At 54.6% G+C, this 18225-nt stretch overlaps 1 protein-coding gene across 6 annotated transcripts; it reads right to left on the bottom strand.

Annotated features, from left to right (window-relative positions):
• Positions 1-5231: 5231 nt before the first annotated feature.
• LOC136790688 (uncharacterized) lies at positions 5232-16528 on the bottom strand. 6 transcript variants are annotated; one of them, XM_066996018.1, is made up of 9 exons: positions 12748-14367; positions 10074-12164; positions 9565-9636; positions 9194-9265; positions 8924-8995; positions 8733-8834; positions 7544-7651; positions 6587-6737; positions 5232-5569 (listed from the first exon to the last, which is right to left on the bottom strand). In XM_066996018.1, the coding sequence occupies exons 2-9, from the start codon at positions 10087-10089 to the stop codon at positions 5236-5238; spliced, it is 927 nt and encodes a 308-aa protein (XP_066852119.1). In that variant the 5' UTR covers positions 10090-12164; positions 12748-14367; the 3' UTR covers positions 5232-5235. The 6 variants fall into 6 exon arrangements, 1 of the variants encoding a protein (XP_066852119.1); XR_010831110.1 differs by lacking the exons at positions 5232-5569; positions 6587-6737 and having other exon boundaries at positions 7618-8834; positions 8924-12164; positions 12748-16528; XR_010831111.1 differs by lacking the exons at positions 5232-5569; positions 6587-6737 and having other exon boundaries at positions 7618-9265; positions 9565-12164; positions 12748-16528.
• Between the last annotated feature and the right edge of the window lie 1697 nt (positions 16529-18225).

The following is an 18225-nucleotide window of genomic DNA, read 5'->3' as shown; positions in this document are numbered from 1 at the left end:
AACGATCACCCTTCTTTCTTTCTTGGTGGAGGCAGTCCTGAGGCGTGGAGTCAACTTCCTCACCTCAGGCATCCTCCTGGGTAGGCTTCCTACCTCATCCTCACCCACCGGTCTCTCCAGCTCCAGGGCCTCAAACCTATTGTTCAAGGGCACCTGGGAAGGCGGCACCGGAAGGGGAGGGCATCTCCTGCGAGGTCGAGCAGGGACCTGTCTCCATTCCTCCTCAACTCGCAGGTCCCCTCCCTCTGCCCGATGGCGACAGGGCAGGGGGTCCACCCCCCTTTGGAGCGTCTCACCCTGGTCCCTCTCCCTCCAGTCCTGCAGGGAGTCGCTCCACCAGTCTATCTCCCGCTCGCACTCCCTGATATCCCTCAACCTCTGCACCTCCTCCTTGAGCTCCGCCACCATGCGGACCAGGTCGTCCACCTGCTCGCACCTCACGCAAGCAGTCTCTCTGCCCCCCGCCGATGGCAGCAAGAGGCTCAGACACTCCCCGCATCCGGAGACCTGAACTGCCGCATGTTTGGACGGGCAGTCGGTCTGGGTGTGTACTGACTTCCTAGAGAAAGCATTCAGAGAAATGCAGAGAAAGAATTCAGTGCTGCAAAACCAAACCAGAACAGAGGTGTTGCTGAACTAACAAAAGCAGAAGATTGATCAATAGCTAAAGGGGTGAGCTTTGTGAAACCTCTCTGGCCCTGGCTGTTTCCTGCAGTTCCCCACCATCACGGAGATGGGCCAGAGCCCCCTCGACCTGCATGAGGGCTTGGGAGTGAGACAACAGGAGCGTCCAGTTTCTCCTGTCCACTCATTTCTCCCTTACTCAGGAAATTCTTAAGAAAGGGGCAGAAGGGCTCTCAAAACCAGGAGCCCTCTGTGTTCAGCATTGCCATCATCTTCGTACTTTGGGCGCTAGCACACGGAAAAAGAAGGAAAGAAATTACAAAGCTCTCTCAGCTGAGTCACAGGAAGAGCCGCTCTCAGCAAGAGTGCTGCAGACTGAGGCCACAACATCAGCCAGAAAATGCTGAGCAAATGCAGCTTTCTCACAAGCCTCCTCTCTCCTCAGCGCCTGTGTCTGCTGGCTTTCACAAAGTGCCTGTCAAGACATTGCTGCAAGGAAAACATGCAGGCTGTTTCTCTGCTTCTTCTGTGACCTGGATTTGGAAGAACCACCACCATGGGACGCTTCTCAAACAAGGCATCAGTATTGGCAGCCACCCTCACAGGGAAGAACCCTTTCCTAACGCCCAGCCTGAACCTGCCCTGTCCCAGCTCCGTGCTGTTCCCTCGCGTCCCCAGAGAGAAGAGATCAGCGCCTGCCCCTCCACTCCCCTCCTCAGGAAGCTGAGGGCCGCCATGAGGCCTCCCCTCAGTCGCCTCTTCTCTCGGCTGAACAAACCAAGAGACTTCAGCTGCTCCTCACACCTCTTGCCCACCAGACCTTTCACCATCTTCAGCAACCTCCTCTGGACACTCTCCAATAATTTTATGCCCTTCAGGACACAAAACTTGTACTTTCAGCTTCAGTCCTTAAAGAGTTAATGAGTTTCCCTCGAAGTGCAACGGAGCGTTTAAGACCAGTCAGAAGATTTCTTCCAAACTCTTTTAGCATTTTCCCTTTCTAGGATTTACATCTCTAGTCTTAATAGCTGATCTTCCTTCTTTCCAAATTATAACTATAACCTTTTAAAGGACTTACTTCTGCCTTTTTGTATGACAGAATTTGTTTGGACAGTTTGACACTTGCTGAACTATCATGGAATCACTTAGGTTGGAGAAGATCTCTGAGATTGAAGATCTGAATGGATTTGATTGAAGATTTGAAGGATGTACCCCTTGAAAGGTATGACTGGGAACTTTTTACTGATGGTAGTAGTTTTGTGAAGAATGGAGCACGATATGCAGGGTATGCAGTAACAATCCTGAAGACAGTAATCGAAGCAAAACCTTTACCACCTGGAACATCAGCACAGCGAGCAGAACTGTTAGCCCTAACTCGAGCACTGGAACTGAGTAAAGGAAAGATGGGAAATATTTGGACAGATTCAAAGTATGCCTTTGGAGTGGTCCACGTTCATGGAGTATTATGGAAAGAAAGAGGGCTGTTGTCCTCACAAGGGGCCAATATAATCGTGATATAATCCAATATCACGAGGAGGTGTTAAGTCTGATAAATGCGGTACAAAAACCAAAACAAGTGGCTATCATGCACTGCAAAGCCCATCAAGGAGGAACCTCAAAGATATCAGAAGGGAATCGGTTGGCAGATCGAGCAGCTCGACAAATTGCTCAGAAGGTGTGGAATGTGATGGCTCTGGTACCACTCAAGGTAGGCCCCGCTCGTCTTAATCTTCCCAAGGAAGCAAGATATTCGCCAGAGGATGAGAAATTAGCAAATCTCCTAAAGGCCCGAAAGAACTCTGATGGATGGTATGTGACCGCTACGGGCCAGGTAGTAATACCCCCCTTGGTGATGCGAGAAATACTTCAGACAAGACATAATGAGTGTCACTGGGGTGCAGAGGCAATGGTAACATTTTTAAAACGTAGCATTATCTCTACACATATGTTAACAGTGGCAAAATCAGTAACGTCAAAGTGTGAGATTTGTTTGAAAAATAATCCAGTAGCAAGAAAACATGCTGAAATGGGAAGAGTGAGAGTAGGGATAGAACCAGGAGATTACTGGCAAGTTGATTTTGTAGAGTTACCTAGGACTAGGGGATATAGGTATTTGTTAGTAGGGGTTGACACCTTTTCCGGATGGCCAGAAGCCCTTCCCTGTCGCACCAATCAAGCTAAAGAGACAGTAAAATGGTTCTTGCGGGAAATCATTCTGAGGTTCGGGGTACCGTTAGGAATATCCTCGGATAGGGGACCGCACTTTGTTGCATCTGTGGTTAAAGACGTAAGCCGGCTATTAGGAATTTCTTGGCATTTACATACTGCATGGGGACCCCAATCTAGTGGACAGGTAGAAAGGGTGAACCAAACACTAAAGGGACAGATCAGTAAAATCTGCCAGGAAGCCAAAATACAATGGCCACAAGCTTTGCCTATAGCCTTACTGAGAATAAGGATAAAGCCAAGGAGTGGAATGGCAGTAAGCCCATACGAGATTATATATGGAAAGCCTTATGAATCCTCAGAACCAAATCCTAATATGCACATAACAGGGAACCAGGATGTTTATAATTATGTATTGTCTCTTGGCAAAACTTTAGCTCAACATCGAAGTGTTTTGGTGTGGAACCGACCGTTGTCACTGGAAAACCCTGTCCACGACATTCAGCCAGGCGACCGAGTGTACATCAAAAACTGGAATGAAGAACCCCTGAAAGAACGGTGGGCCGAACCTTATCAAGTATTATTGACTACTTTTACAGCTGTAAAGGTAGAAGGGGTGGATGCTTGGATTCATTACACTCGGGTGAAAAAGGTTCCTGAACTTTGGTCGGTGCGAGCAATCGGAGATACAAAACTACAGATGAGGCGCATATAACCATACAATGTCGGGGTTCTTAACAACGGTAACGACAACAGTAATTGTTTTGTGTAAATACCTTGTAATTGGGCTCCTAGAAATACCAGAAAAATATAAGAAAGAGGAAATATTCAAAGGAGAAAATGTTACTTTGGAATGTGGAATGCACGACGATAAACCAATAACAATTAGCTCTCTACAGGTGGTCTGGGGGAAAATAAATGACTCCGGACAGAGCCAGGAAATAGACATAAACACAGCCGGGGACAATACAGGATTGAAGGCTGCACGGAAGGGGAAGGCGTACGTAAGTAATACCCCAGAACTGGGCCTACAACTGAGAGGAGCTACCACCCTAACCCTGTTTAGTGTTACTAATGTCAACGAAGGAAACTACCGGTGCATAGTAACACATGAAAATAGCACAGATTATGGGATAAGAGAAACATTGGTATATCCAAAATTGGATAAAGGGATATTGGTAGCCCACCAAAAAGGATCTAGAAGAAAAAGGGAGGACCAGGTACCATGGACACAAGTGGTACAGATCCCACACGGGCAATCATCAGAGAATTTACTGGTAGGTAAAGGTAAAAAGTTCAGCTCTGATGAAGACATCTTACTTCATCCCGACGACCACCCGGACGACCACCAGAGAGTGATATGCAAGCACAGAAGGACTGATTAGATAATTAGCATACAAAGCGGGGCTAGGAGGAGCTAGGAAATGAATATGCATAGATGTGTTGTAAAACTTAATGCATATGTAATATTTTAGGAGATAAAAGAGAACTGAGTGAACAAATCGGACGAAGTTAGATTTGGGCAGGCATGCCCCTAACTTCCAGCGCCTAATAAAAGCACCTTCATATCATCACTTTGTGGCTTATGTGTCTTCGTGAATGCTAACAAGATGATCAGGTCCAACCGTTAACCGTGCACCGGTTAACCGTTAACTGAGAGCCTTCTCTCCTTCGGCTTCTGGCCCCAGACAAATCTGAGGGAGGAAGAAGCTGAGGCCTGTACATGGCAAAGGACAGAAGGTGAGGCTTGGCTGTCCCCGAGAAGACAGAGCTTCAGCCCTGTGCCCTCCAACCCTGGGCCCATCCACGGGGAGACAACTCATCCTCACCCCCAGAGGGGACTCCGGAGCTCGACCCGAGCTTTCTGCTCCTCCAAGGAGCCACATGGGAGGAGACGGCCACCCTCAAGTGAGATTTTTCAAATGAGGATCTCTTACCTTTGGTGGTGGCAGCACCTCGGGTCTCCCCTCTGGTTCCAGTTGCTTGTGCCAGCGTGTGGCAATCCCAGCCCTGACTCCAAAGAGTTAGAAATTTTTTCTTGTACTCCTTGAGGAGAGCTGAGCCGTAGGAGCGTTGGCATGGGGCACCCTGGCCAAAATCGGCCATCCGTGCAGTGTCAGGACCTGAGGAGGGCTGGCTGTGGGGAGCCTGGCCTCGGCCCAGGATCAGGAAGGGCCCGAGCTTGTGTGTGGCTGCGGCACTGCCAGTTTGAGCAGGGGGTTCTCGGGTGAGCGCTGTGCAGGGTCGCTGCCGCGCTCACAGCCCTTCTGTCTGCTCCTGCTGTGCTGCTCCCCAGCTCCCTTCCCCTGCGTTCCCTGCATGGTGGGCACAGTCTGGCTGACCCCCAGCACCGAGGACCCTCAGGGTTACTTTTCGATCAGTCACAAAGTCCTGCTGTGGGTTCCTGGGTGTTGCTGTACATAAGACCCGGACTGCTGTGCTGTATTATTCAATATTTATTGGAAGTGTGGCCAAGGCTGCATCCCGGGGGGGCCTGCCCCAGCCCTTGGAAGAGGGTGGAGGGGGCCGTGGAGGTGATGTCTGTGTCCACGAGGACTGGGGGATACTGGGCCGGTCGCGTGCCTTCCATTGGTCTGCTGCCGTGCGTGGGGGCCGTGGAGGCCGGGCTGGTGGCAGGCGGGTCGGTCTTCCAGGCACTGATGGTGGCCGCTGGTGTCGGGCCTGGCTCTCAGGCGTACGACGGTGGTCAGGCTGCCTGTAGGGGCTCACGGAGCGGCTGCGGGTGTCAGTCTGGGCTGCCTGGGCTGCGGCGAGGCGCCTGCGGAGACAGGAATTTGCTGAGGCCGTGCTGCGGCTGCGGTGCCAGGCGGGTGCGAGGCAGCGGGGTGCAGGCATCCGGCTGTGCGTGAGCTGTGGGCACACATGCTCTGTGCAGAAAACAGGGTGCCCTGTGCCCTCCGCTGGGACTCTGCTCCCCTCCACATCCTGCCCCAGCTTGTCTCCTCCCCAGTGCCTCGCCAGCCATCCTGACCTGCCTGCTCTGCACGTGCTGTCCCAGCAAGAAGACCTGGCGCCCGCAGAGACAGGGGTCCACAGCCGGGCTCTGCATGGCCCAGTCACCACAGCCACCGACTGCCCTTTTTCAGAGCGCCTTGCAAGGACCAGTACTCAGCTCCCTGCCCGGCCCTGGCCCTGGACCAACAAGGTGACGGCCTCGGCTCCCTGTTCGGTGAGGTGCTGCCCATCCGCTCTTTGGGATGTGTAATTAAACACACAAGCTCTGTGTGTGCTGAAGACACGCACGCTGGCAGCGCTCAGGTGCGGCTGTGACACACTGACTGCCCCTCTCCAAGGCAATGCCCGCAGCTGGCAGGGCTCATCCCCATGCTCCCAGGAGCTGGCACACCTTGGCTGAGGCGGACACCTGCAATTCAGGGCGTCCCAGAACAGGGTGCCTTGTGCTGGGGGGGAACTGGCACTGCTGCGCTTCTCTCTCTGATGGCACTCTCTCTCAGCTCCTGCATTTCTCTTCCTGGCCTTGCTTTGCCTACGGCTGTCCCTGGCTCTGCTCTTGCTGCGGAAGGGCCAAGCTTCGCTAAGACCAGCAACAGAAAAATGGGCTCCAGAACAGAATGCCCAGGAATTAGAGGCCACCTAAAACACTGGACAGCAGAAATTTCAGAAGAGTCTGGTCAAAAACTAACTGCTCACTTCACAATACGCTAACGACAACTGCTTCCTGGCTGGCAGCAGCCATATAATAATGTTAACAAAGATACGGTAAAGAATTTGGGAGGGGGAGAGGAGGAGAGGGAGCGGGGGAACAACAACTCACCGGTTTTCCTGCCGCCAACACCAGATAAGCACGCAGCACGCAACTGTCACAAGCACGAGGAAGGGAACCAAGACTGCCACAGCGCCTTCTATGCAGTACCTTCGGAAATTCTGGGGCTTTGCAGTGTTTGCATTGTTCTCCCCATCCACGCCTGCAAGAACAATTGTGGACATTGCCGTGTCCTGCGCACTACTGGTAATCTCACAGGAGGTCTGACATTGCCAGGAAGTGTTCTGTTTCATTTGGTTAGCATCTTTGAGCAAGTGAAAATCCTCAGGCCGCAATGCTTCCTGAGGTTCAGCAGAAGCTGGGGAATCTGCCAAAGGCACTGCAACTCAAGGCACTCTGGAGCCTCCCTTTTGCCTCTCAGCTTTGTTTTCCCTCCATCCTTTGTTTTCCCTGCCATAATGCTGAGAGCCCAGTGTCTCAGGTTTGCTCCCCCAGCTCTTTGGAGTTCTCAAAGTTCTTAGGCGCTTGCCCACCTTCGCTGCTCGAGGCACACTCGGAGCCTTAGGGACAAAACTGAACAAAATTCGGGAGCCCAGGAGTGCCAGTGAGGCAGTGCCCCATCTGTACTGAGTCAGGGCATCACTCTGGGCCTCAGCTCACAGGAGGGGTCCCGTTTCCCATTGTCTGCTCAGTGGGCTTCTGACGGCCTTGTTCCCCCAAGAGCAAAGTTCCAAAATCCCTGGGAACTGGGTGCGCTGGGAGGTGACCCCTCTCTAACCACAGCCACAGAGCTTTGTGAGCGTCCCTCCGCTGCACTGCTGTCACAGCCCGGGGAAGACAGCCATCCTCAGGGAGCCACTCCTGACTTCCTCTGCAACACTTGCTGCCTACTGACACTCTTGGGTTTGGCTGCTGACATGAGCTGCAAGAGCGGGTACCAGGGCAAGAACCTGCACACGCATGCTGGTTCTGGCTGGTGACAGCGGATGACCAAGAAACAGCCTTTACCTCGTGTGGCAGTTGACTTCATTGCCTCTGTTCTTTTGCCAGGGAGCGGCAGCCTGCGACCGCTTCGTTGCCAAAGCACCTCCTTCGGCACAGTCTCTCTAACCAGCCCTTTAGAAAGAAAGCAGGACAGTGTGACTATAAGGAACTGCTCCTCCTTTCGAGGACGGTATCTTTGGAAGGTAGTGCTTCTCAAAAGACATCCCTAAAGTTTAGAAGCTACGGCCTGGGCTTCTGGGGGAGGTACTCACTACTCCAAACAACATGTCATTCACAAAGAAAAATCTAAGTGTTCGACTCCTGGCAGTCTACCAGCACAGACAGCAAAATCTGGCCTGCTGCGAGACCAGGAGATTGCAGGAGATCTTCTTGTTCACATCGCACATAGTGCATTTTTGGTACACTGCAAGATGACGCTCAATTCGTGCCTTCAAAGAGGACATAAAAAAGCTGCATCCAGTTCAGAGGCAGGAACAGCCCTTCTGAGAAGCATGTCCATCCCATTATGCTGACTCCATCCCAAGACGTTTGGCCAAGTCATTTGAAACCCAACTAGAAGTGGACAGCTAAATCAGCTGAGACTGAGGTAAGTGCCTTTCCTTTCAGCTCCTACAAGTTAGGGGTCGGGCATCAAGCTGGGTGTGCAGCTTGAACTCGCCCCTGCCTGCAGGCTGTCACCGAGAATCCTCAGACATCAAGGAGAACGAGAGGGCTGGGCTGGGCTGCTTCGATCCCAGCCGCTGCCCCAAATCTGCCTGCGCTTTCCCTCCTCTGCCCAAGGGTGCTCTTCCCTCTGGTGACATGTGTCTCCCTGCTCAGGGGACAGCAAGCACTGCTTGGGATGTGCCTCCTGCCTTGAACTCGCCCAGCTGCAAGCAGCGCTGTGCGGGAGCTGAACACAAGTTCAGCAGAAGCCCTTTGCTGCTGGCTGGATACCAATGTTTGCACGGAACAGCTCGGACCAGTAATGGTAATGCTGGGCTAGCAGCTGCCCCTGGGACACGGCGTGACCCACAAGCGGCAGCAGAGGCTCTCGGCCTTCTCTGAGGCTCACCAGTGCCTGCTAGGTGTGAAATTGAGTGTCTCCGCTCTGATCCATCCCTTCCTGCTGTGCAGGTTACGGTGTGTCCACACATGGATTTAGAACCTCACCTTCCCAAGTCTTATGGCGGACAGAGAGAAATATACCCACCAGGTGCTGCCTCCTCTAACTCCTTTATGATATCCTCTACGATGTCAGAGGATGTTGGGGAAGATTTTCTTATTTCAGCATTGTCCTTTGCTCTTAGAGGACCTGAAGAGAAAGTAGGAAGTTAACTTTGGCACCAGTGCAATTTGGAGAACCAGGGCTTAGTTTGTGAAGTCAGTGAAATGACTACCCACCCCTGGGATACCAGCTGGGCTCCAGCGCCGGAAGCAGCCGAGGATCTGGCAAAGCCCTCCCTGGGGACACTTCTGCAACCAAAGACCCGTGAGAAGTTTCTGTCCCAGCGCCATCTACATCAATAGCTCAGTAGGAGAGCATACCAGGGCTCGTGCCTTGACAGGGCACACACACGTGCCGGTCTATACCCTCCCACCTGCAGAGATGCCTGGCTGACGTTTGGGCTTTGAACTGGCAGCTCTCAAAGGAAGTCAAAAGCCACAACTTACCCAGGCCATCTCCCAGAGCTTCAGTCCTGGAACCCATCTGGGAACCTGGATCACCTTTGCCTTCGGTCCCATCTGTAAACACAAGTGGAGTCCCTCCTGTGAACTACGTCAACATACTCCTTCTGACCAGAGTGACAGAGAATGCAGTTCAAAGAGGGGACTGCTCCATGGTACTCGTCTCTCCCTGCCACTCAAGAGCATCTTGCAAACAGTTGCTGGGTGCCTGCAGTGGCACCGTGCTGGTACAAACTAAGCATGCGTGGAGCCGCCCGGAGAAGGGCCCTCCCCGTGCCCACCCCAGGTCTCAACTCAAGCGCAAGGTGCCTGCTGGCTCTGCAGCACCTAGATGCTCCTTCCTTCCGCTGACTTACCTGGCAGATTAACCTGAGGCTCGTGGTCCACATCAGGCTGAGGTGTCGAGTAGCCAGAGCCTACGAGAACTGCTGCAATCAAGCACAGAAGAGAAACATTCCCCTTGCATGGTGTGATCTACCTCTTCCTTAGTGACCTGCAGCGACTGGAGGGGGCTCAGGCAAGGATGTGGGACCCAGACACGAGCCAGGATTTCCAAAGCCGCAAAGGGGCCTGCTGAGCTGGAGGCTCCCTCTTGGCCTCTTCCCAAATCCTCTCTCCAGGCTGTGCGCAACACCCCGCAGGGAGCATGCCGCCAAAGGTGTGGCCCCTCAGGTGTTTCTTACGGGAAGATCTCTGCTGGACACAAAGGAAGACCCCACTGCAGGGGGAGCGTGCAGACCCCGGGAAAAATGATCATCCATGTTTGTCATGGAGAAGCCCCCTGGCCAGTGAGCAGCTGAACCCTTGCTGAGCTAGCTCAACAGACCGTTAACAAACAGCAAGGAAATGAACACGGACAACTTACCACCTGTGGGACCCATACTGGCAGGCTCAGGAGCAGGATTCCATGGAGGCACTTGACCAGTACTGCCTGTGGGCACAAGTGGGATCAGACACAGGTAAGGGGAGCTTCCATTGCCTCTTGGGGCCTGCCTCTTCCTCAGTGACCGGGAGGCACTGGCTGGGGCTCAGGTAATGACATGGCCCAAATAGGAAGAAAAGCCTGGGTTCTTCCCTCTCTGTGGAGAGGGGCAGGGGTGGCATCTCTCCAAGTGAAGAAATATTCAGGGCTCATTTGTGCAAGCCCCCTCAAGGCACAAACGCACTTGGAAGACCCTGAATAAACTATTACAGCCCATTAGCCATCTTCCTTCAAGGAAGCACACTCGCAACGTACCTCGGGGATCCTCCTGAGGCTCCAAACCATGATCCAGCTGAGAAGCTGGATATGGAGAAGCAACACCATCATCATCTAAAATCAAGCAGAGATGAGAGAAGTTGCCATGGCATGCTGTGCTCTCCCTCTTCCCCAGCACCCTGCAGTGACTGAGGGGGCTGAGGCAATGTCACGGGACAAAGATGCAGGTGGAAGTTTCCCAAGAGGGGCCAGCGGCCTCAGCCCCACAGGGGCTCAGACCCAGGCTTCTCGGCCCCAGCGCCACTCACGGCCCCCCCGGCAGGAAACAACCCCGCAGCAGCCACGGCCCCACCGTGCCACCCTGCGGGGCTTCTGCCTCCTGCCTGCCCCCTGCCCGCGGTGCCCGCCCGGCCCTGCTGCTATCCCGTCCCCGTCCCCTCCATCCATATGCGTGCCGCGCAGCACCATGCCGCCCAGGGTTTGGTGTTGGCCCCGGCCCTGCCCACCCACCTGCTCCCGGTGGTCGCCATGGCGCAGCCTGGGCACCCCAGGCACACAGGGCCACCAGGAGGAGGAAGAGGACGCAGGCAGGGGCCGTGGCTCCCCACACTCGCACCATGCTTCCACCACCGCCGCTGCAGCTGCAGCTAGTGCTGCTGTCAGGACCGGTGCGGAGCAGTGCCTGTGGCCTGACCCAGCGTCACAATGGGGTGTCAGGACCTCACGGCCCAGCACTGCATCACCGAGAGCTATTGTGACCTTGCAGCCCTCACGGTGTCACGGAGCAGCGTTGGGACCTCATGGCCCTCGCAGCATCACGGAGAGGTGTTGTGACCTCACGGCTTGGCACAGTGTCACAGCAAAGTTCTGAAGAAATTCTGCATTTCAGCTTACACTTCTTGCTCATAGGCTTTCAAGTAAAACTCTTGTTTTACCCGATTTCCAATGGTGATTTATCCGGCTACAGAATCTGTCTTTGAGACTAGGGAATGTTACCTAGTGATTTCCTGAATTGCCAAGGTGATGGCATTCATGCTCTGCGGGTGGCAAGTCGCAGGCTGGCAGCCAGTTGAAGGAGCTGACACGATGTCTGTGGGCTTTGAAGGGCACTTGCCTTTGCAAAGGCAGATGCCGTGAGAAGCGTGGCTGATCTTTGCTCTTTTTGTTGAACCTGTTTTTTCTTCTTCCCCGCCTCTGAATGCAGCCATTACTTCCTAGGGGCTGACCAGTCTTTGAGGTGCACAATCACCGTCCCAGTTCCAAGCACAGCTGTCCCACTACGTGCACTGCTGTCCCAGTACAAGCATCAGCATCCCAGTACCAGTGGAGATGCCCCACCAAATCTGTCCTAGTACCAGCAACATGGCCCCAGTAAGAGCATCACCACCCGAGTACCAACATCACTGTCCCGCTTCCAGTACCACCTCCAGCACCCTGATTGCCCCCAGCTCCACTATTGGTATCTCCACAAGGTCCCAGCACCACTACCGGCATCTCTGTCCAGGACTGGTAGCAGCATCCCCAACTTGGTGCCAGCACGCCCAGCCCCAGCTTCCCCAGCCCATGCTGGTATTGGCAACTCCAGTACCAGCAGCCCCAGCCCCAGCATCCCCCAACCCACCGCGAACACCCCAGACAGGCACCTCCTGGGGACCCCTACAGACAGCCGGCCCATTGGCTCCCCATCACAGCTCCATGGTACCAGTGGCGGTACCACAGGGCCCGCTTCCACCACAGACGGGAGCAGCATTGGCACCCCTGCAAAAGAGAGGAGGTGGAAAACCAAGGAAACCCTACTAACCTGAAAGTACCCCAAACTACCCCCACCCCTGTCTCCAGGGCCTGCTTGCTGCCCCCATCCCTGGAGCGATGCTGATCCCATACCAGCCCGCTCACATCCCCACCATCCTCCACCCGCTGCCTAAGGCCAATGCCTGGTCTGGGGTGCCGGGCTCACAGTTCGTGTGGTGCTGCTCCCACCTGCGGTGCTGCCCCTATCCGCTGCTCCTCCGTGTCCCCCCATCTGTGTCTGGGGTCAGCCCATGGTGATGGGGACACTGGTGCCCCACAGCCGCTGGAGCTGAGGCCTGGGGGCCATGCCGCACAGGGAGCCCCTGCACCCCACAGGCTCCTGCCTGCTGCAGGCCCCCACCCACCCCGGTCCCCCACCACCGCTTCTCCTGAATCCTCCGCTCCCGGGGCAGCTGCTCCCTGCTCCCTGGAACCTGACCAGGAGCAGGGGGCAGCCGCCACTCCCCTCAGAGGACAACGTGGTGCTCCCCAAAGATGAGGGGACACAAATCCCACCACCACCCCCCCAGAGCACTCTGGCTCCACCAACCTGTGCTGAGGCGGCACCCGGTGGTGAGTCTGCGGCAGTGGCACAGCCACTGGTGGAAGTTTTACTGGCAGTTTTCTTCCTATCACCAAAGATTTTCAGCTCGACGTCTTTGTGGCCACCGTAGCCAAGATGGCTGCCATTCGCCACTTCACGCAGGAGACATTCTCGGTTTACAAGCAGCAATCTAGAAGGGCACCTTTCCGAGTCAGCTCCCTTAGTACCTGGATCAAGAAGTTATCATCGAGGTGCTTTAGGAATTTCCTGGACCTGTTTGTGTCTGCTTCTTGTCATTCCCTGCTAACATCTGGCAACCCAAAGTCACCCACCCACTTAGGGACAAGGGCAGCTGATCTGGAGACATTGCCTAATTCCTTGTTGAACCACCCATCCGTGTAGTCACTCGGGATGGGAGGCCGTCTCCAACTCCCACAACAACATCCGCATTATTGGTTTGTCCCTTAATCCTCACTCAGAGGCTCTCAACCGTGTCATTGCGCCAGCCCCCTGCCTCACCTGCCCTGCCTATCCCTCCTGATGAGCCTAGAACCGTCCCTCGCAGCACTCCAGTCACAGCCCTCTGCCCAACCAGTCGTGCTTATGCCAACGATGATGTAGTTCTGGGGCTGAGCCAAAGCTTGCCAGTACGTCTGCCTGAAGGCTCACCTTTTCAGATGCACGGTATTTACAATAAAGGGTTCTCATTCATGCATCCCCTCAAAATAAATAAATAAGTAAATACATAAAAAAGAAATGGGGGAAGAGAAAGAGAGAAAAAAGGATTTTACATGATCTTGGTATCAATCGTACTTTTGCTGCCCTTCGGCACTGTTAGGGGTTCCTCAGGCTCTCTCACAAGAGCAGGGCTGTCCCCCACTTCTGCTCTCTAATGAATTCACAGTATCACAGTATCACAGATTTCTAGGTTGGAAGAGACCTCAAGATCATCGAGTCCAACCTCCGACCTAACACTAAGTACTCCACTAAACCATATCGCTAAGCTCTACATCTAAACGTCTTTTAAAGACCTCCAGGGATGGTGACTCCACCACCTCCCTGGGCAGCCCGTTCCAATGCTTAATAACCCTTTCGGTAAAGAAGTACGTCCTAACATCCAACCTAAAACTCCCCTGTCGCAACTTTCGCCCATTCCCCCTCGTCCTGTCACCAGGCACGTAGGAGAACAGACCAACCCCCACCTCTCTACAGCCTCCTTTAAGGTAACTGTAGAGAGCGATAAGGTCGCCCCTGAGCCTCCTCTTCTCCAGGCTGAACAAGCCCAGCTCCCTCAGCCGCTCCTCGTAAGGCTTGTTCTCCAGACCCCTCACCAGCTTGGTCGCCCTTCTCTGGACTCGCTCGAGCACGTCCATGTCCTTCCTGTAGCGAGGGGCCCAAAACTGAACACAGTACTCGAGGTGCGGCCTCACCAGAGCCGAGTACAGGGGCACAATCACTTCCCTAGACCTGCTGGCCACACTGCTTCTTATGCAGGCCAGGATGCCGTTGGCCTTCTTGGCCACCTGGGCACACTGCTGGCTCATATTCAGCCGACTATCAACCAATACTCCCAGGTCCCTCTCGGCCAGGCAGCTTTCCAGCCACTCATCTCCCAGCCTGTAGCTCTGCTTGGGGTTGTTGCGCCCCAGGTGCAGGACCCGGCACTTGGCCTTGTTGAACTTCATACAGTTGACCTCAGCCCATCGCTCCAGCCTATCCAGATCCTCCTGCAGAGCCTTCCTGCCCTTGAGCAGATCGACACACGCACTTAGCTTGGTGTCATCTGCAAACTTACTGAGGGTGCACTGGACGCCCTCATCCAGATCATCGATAAAGATATTAAAGAGGACCGGCCCCAGTACCGAGCCCTGGGGGACACCACTAGTGACCGGCCTCCAACCAGATTTGACTCCATTCACCACAACTCTCTGGGCCCGGCCATCCAGCCAGTTTCTAACCCAGCGAAGCGTACGCCAGTCCAAGCCCCGAGCAGCCAGTTTCTTGAGGAGAATGTTGTGGGGAACGGTGTCAAAAGCCTTACTGAGGTCAAACTGACAGGCCTATAGCTCCCCGGGTCTGCCCTGCGGCCCTTCTTATAGATGGGCGTCACATTGGCTAGCCGCCAGTCAACTGGGACCTCCCCCGATAGCCAGGACTGCCGATAAATGATGGAAAGTGCCTCGGCCAGCTCCTCCGCCAGTTCTTTCAGTACCCTCGGGTGCATCCCATCCGGCCCCATCGACTTGCGCACATCCAAGCTCCGTAGCAGGTCGCCAACCATTTCCTCATGGATAGCGAAGGCCACATCCTGCTCCCCATCCCCTTCCACCAGCTCAGGGCACTGGGTATCCAGAGAACAACCGGTATTGCCGCTAAAGACTGAGGCAAAGGCGGCATTAAGCACCTCAGCCTTTTCCTCATCCTTAGTAACTAGGTTTCCCCTCGCATCCAGTAAAGGATGGAGATTCTCCTTAGTCCTCCGTTTCGCGTTGATATATTTGTAAAAGGATTTTTTGTTGTCTTTAACGGCAGTAGCCAGGTTGAGCTCCAGATGAGCTTTGGCCTTTCTAATTTTCTCCCTGCACAGCCTCGCTACATCCTTGTAGTCCTCCTCAGTGGCCTGCCCTTTTCTCCAAAGATTATAAACCCTCTTTTTTCTGCTAAGCACAAGCCGCAACTCTCTGTTGAGCCAGGCCGGTCTTCTTCCATGCCGGCTCGTCTTTGGACACGTGGGGACGGACCGCTCCTGTGCCATCACGATTTCCTTCCTGAGGAGCGCCCAGCCTTCCTGGACTCCTCTGCCCTTCAGAACCGCCTCCCAAGGGACTCGGCCAACCAGCGTCCTGAGCAGCTCAAAGTCAGCCCTCCGGAAGTCCAATGCAGCAGTTTTACTGGTCCCCTTCCTGGCCTCACCAAGAATAGAGAACTCTACCATTTCGTGGTCACTCTGCCCAAGACAGTTTCCGACCACCACATCTCCCACCAGTCCTTCTCTGTTTGTGAAGAGAAGGTCTAGCGGGGCACCACCCCTGGTAGGTTCACTGACCAGCTGCGTCAGGAAGCTATCTCCCACGCTCTCCAGAAACCTCCTAGACTGCTTTCTCTGTGCCGTGTTGTGTTTCCAGGATATGTCCGGGAAGTTGAAGTCCCCCACGAGGACAAGCGCCGACGATTTTGCAACTTCTGTCAGTTGCCTATAAAACTCCTCATCCGTCTCCTCATCCTGGTTCGGCGGTCTATAACAGACCCCGACCAGGATGCTAGCCTTGCCGGCCTTCCCGCGGATCCTAACCCACAGGGTTTCAACCTTATCATTCCCAGCCTGGAGTTCCACAACATCAAAAGATTCTCTGATGTAGAGAGCCACGCCACCACCCCCTCTGTGCTGCCTGTCCCTCCTGAAGAGCCGATAGCCAGGCATTGCAGCACTCCAGTCGTGGGAGCGGTCCCACCACGTCTCCGTGATGGCAACCAAGTCCTAGCCTGCCTGCTGCACGATGGCTTCCAGCTCCTCCTGTTTGTTACCCATGCTGCGTGCATTAGTGTAGATGCACTTCAGCTGGGCCATCGCCTTCTTCCCCGGCCTAGCCATTGTTTCCCCCGGCACAGCTCCAACAAGCCTTGTTTGAGCCCCGTCCCCCTTCTTACCTAGTTTAAAGCGCTCTCTATGAGCCCCGCCAGCTCCTGGCCTAGGATCCGTTTTCCCCTTGGAGATAGGGACCCGTCTGGGGCCATCAGGCCGGGTGCCGAGTAAAGCTCCCCATGGTGAAAAAACCCAAAATTTCTGTGCTGGCACCAGCCTCTGAGCCACCTATTAACCACGCGAGCTTTCCATGTCCTCTCCGTGCCTCTCCCTTCCCCCGTAGGGATGGACAAAAACACCACCTGCACTCCCGCTCCCTCCACCAATCGTCCCAGCCCCCTATAGTCCTGTTTGATAGCCTTGAGGCTTCTCTTTTCAACATCGTCGCTGCCAGCCTGGACTATCAAAAGCGGGTAATAGTCAGAGGGGCGAACCAGGTTTGGAAGCTTCCTGGTAATGTCTCTGACCCTGGCCCCAGGGAGGCAGCAGACTTCCCTATGTGTGGGGTCAGGCCAACAAATAGGGCCCTCCATTCCCCTGAGGAGGGAGTCGCCCACAACGATCACCCTTCTTTCTTTCTTGGTGGAGGCAGTCCTGAGGCGTGGAGTCAACTTCCTCACCTCAGGCATCCTCCTGGGTAGGCTTCCTACCTCATCCTCACCCACCGGTCTCTCCAGCTCCAGGGCCTCAAACCTATTGTTCAAGGGCACCTGGGAAGGCGGCACCGGAAGGGGAGGGCATCTCCTGCGAGGTCGAGCAGGGACCTGTCTCCATTCCTCCTCAACTCGCAGGTCCCCTCCCTCTGCCCGATGGCGACAGGGCAGGGGGTCCACCCCCCTTTGGAGCGTCTCACCCTGGTCCCTCTCCCTCCAGTCCTGCAGGGAGTCGCTCCACCAGTCTATCTCCCGCTCGCACTCCCTGATATCCCTCAACCTCTGCACCTCCTCCTTGAGCTCCGCCACCATGCGGACCAGGTCGTCCACCTGCTCGCACCTCACGCAAGCAGTCTCTCTGCCCCCCGCCGATGGCAGCAAGAGGCTCAGACACTCCCCGCATCCGGAGACCTGAACTGCCGCATGTTTGGACGGGCAGTCGGTCTGGGTGTGTACTGACTTCCTAGAGAAAGCATTCAGAGAAATGCAGAGAAAGAATTCAGTGCTGCAAAACCAAACCAGAACAGAGGTGTTGCTGAACTAACAAAAGCAGAAGATTGATCAATAGCTAAAGGGGTGAGCTTTGTGAAACCTCTCTGGCCCTGGCTGTTTCCTGCAGTTCCCCACCATCACGGAGATGGGCCAGAGCCCCCTCGACCTGCATGAGGGCTTGGGAGTGAGACAACAGGAGCGTCCAGTTTCTCCTGTCCACTCATTTCTCCCTTACTCAGGAAATTCTTAAGAAAGGGGCAGAAGGGCTCTCAAAACCAGGAGCCCTCTGTGTTCAGCATTGCCATCATCTTCGTACTTTGGGCGCTAGCACACGGAAAAAGAAGGAAAGAAATTACAAAGCTCTCTCAGCTGAGTCACAGGAAGAGCCGCTCTCAGCAAGAGTGCTGCAGACTGAGGCCACAACATCAGCCAGAAAATGCTGAGCAAATGCAGCTTTCTCACAAGCCTCCTCTCTCCTCAGCGCCTGTGTCTGCTGGCTTTCACAAAGTGCCTGTCAAGACATTGCTGCAAGGAAAACATGCAGGCTGTTTCTCTGCTTCTTCTGTGACCTGGATTTGGAAGAACCACCACCATGGGACGCTTCTCAAACAAGGCATCAGTATTGGCAGCCACCCTCACAGGGAAGAACCCTTTCCTAACGCCCAGCCTGAACCTGCCCTGTCCCAGCTCCGTGCTGTTCCCTCGCGTCCCCAGAGAGAAGAGATCAGCGCCTGCCCCTCCACTCCCCTCCTCAGG

The sequence above is a fragment of the Anser cygnoides genome, chromosome 4 (assembly GCF_040182565.1).
Source record: "Anser cygnoides isolate HZ-2024a breed goose chromosome 4, Taihu_goose_T2T_genome, whole genome shotgun sequence".
Lineage (NCBI taxonomy): Eukaryota > Metazoa > Chordata > Aves > Anseriformes > Anatidae > Anser > Anser cygnoides.
Note: the sequence above shows the minus strand (reverse complement) of the source record. Positions and strands in the feature narration are given on the sequence as shown.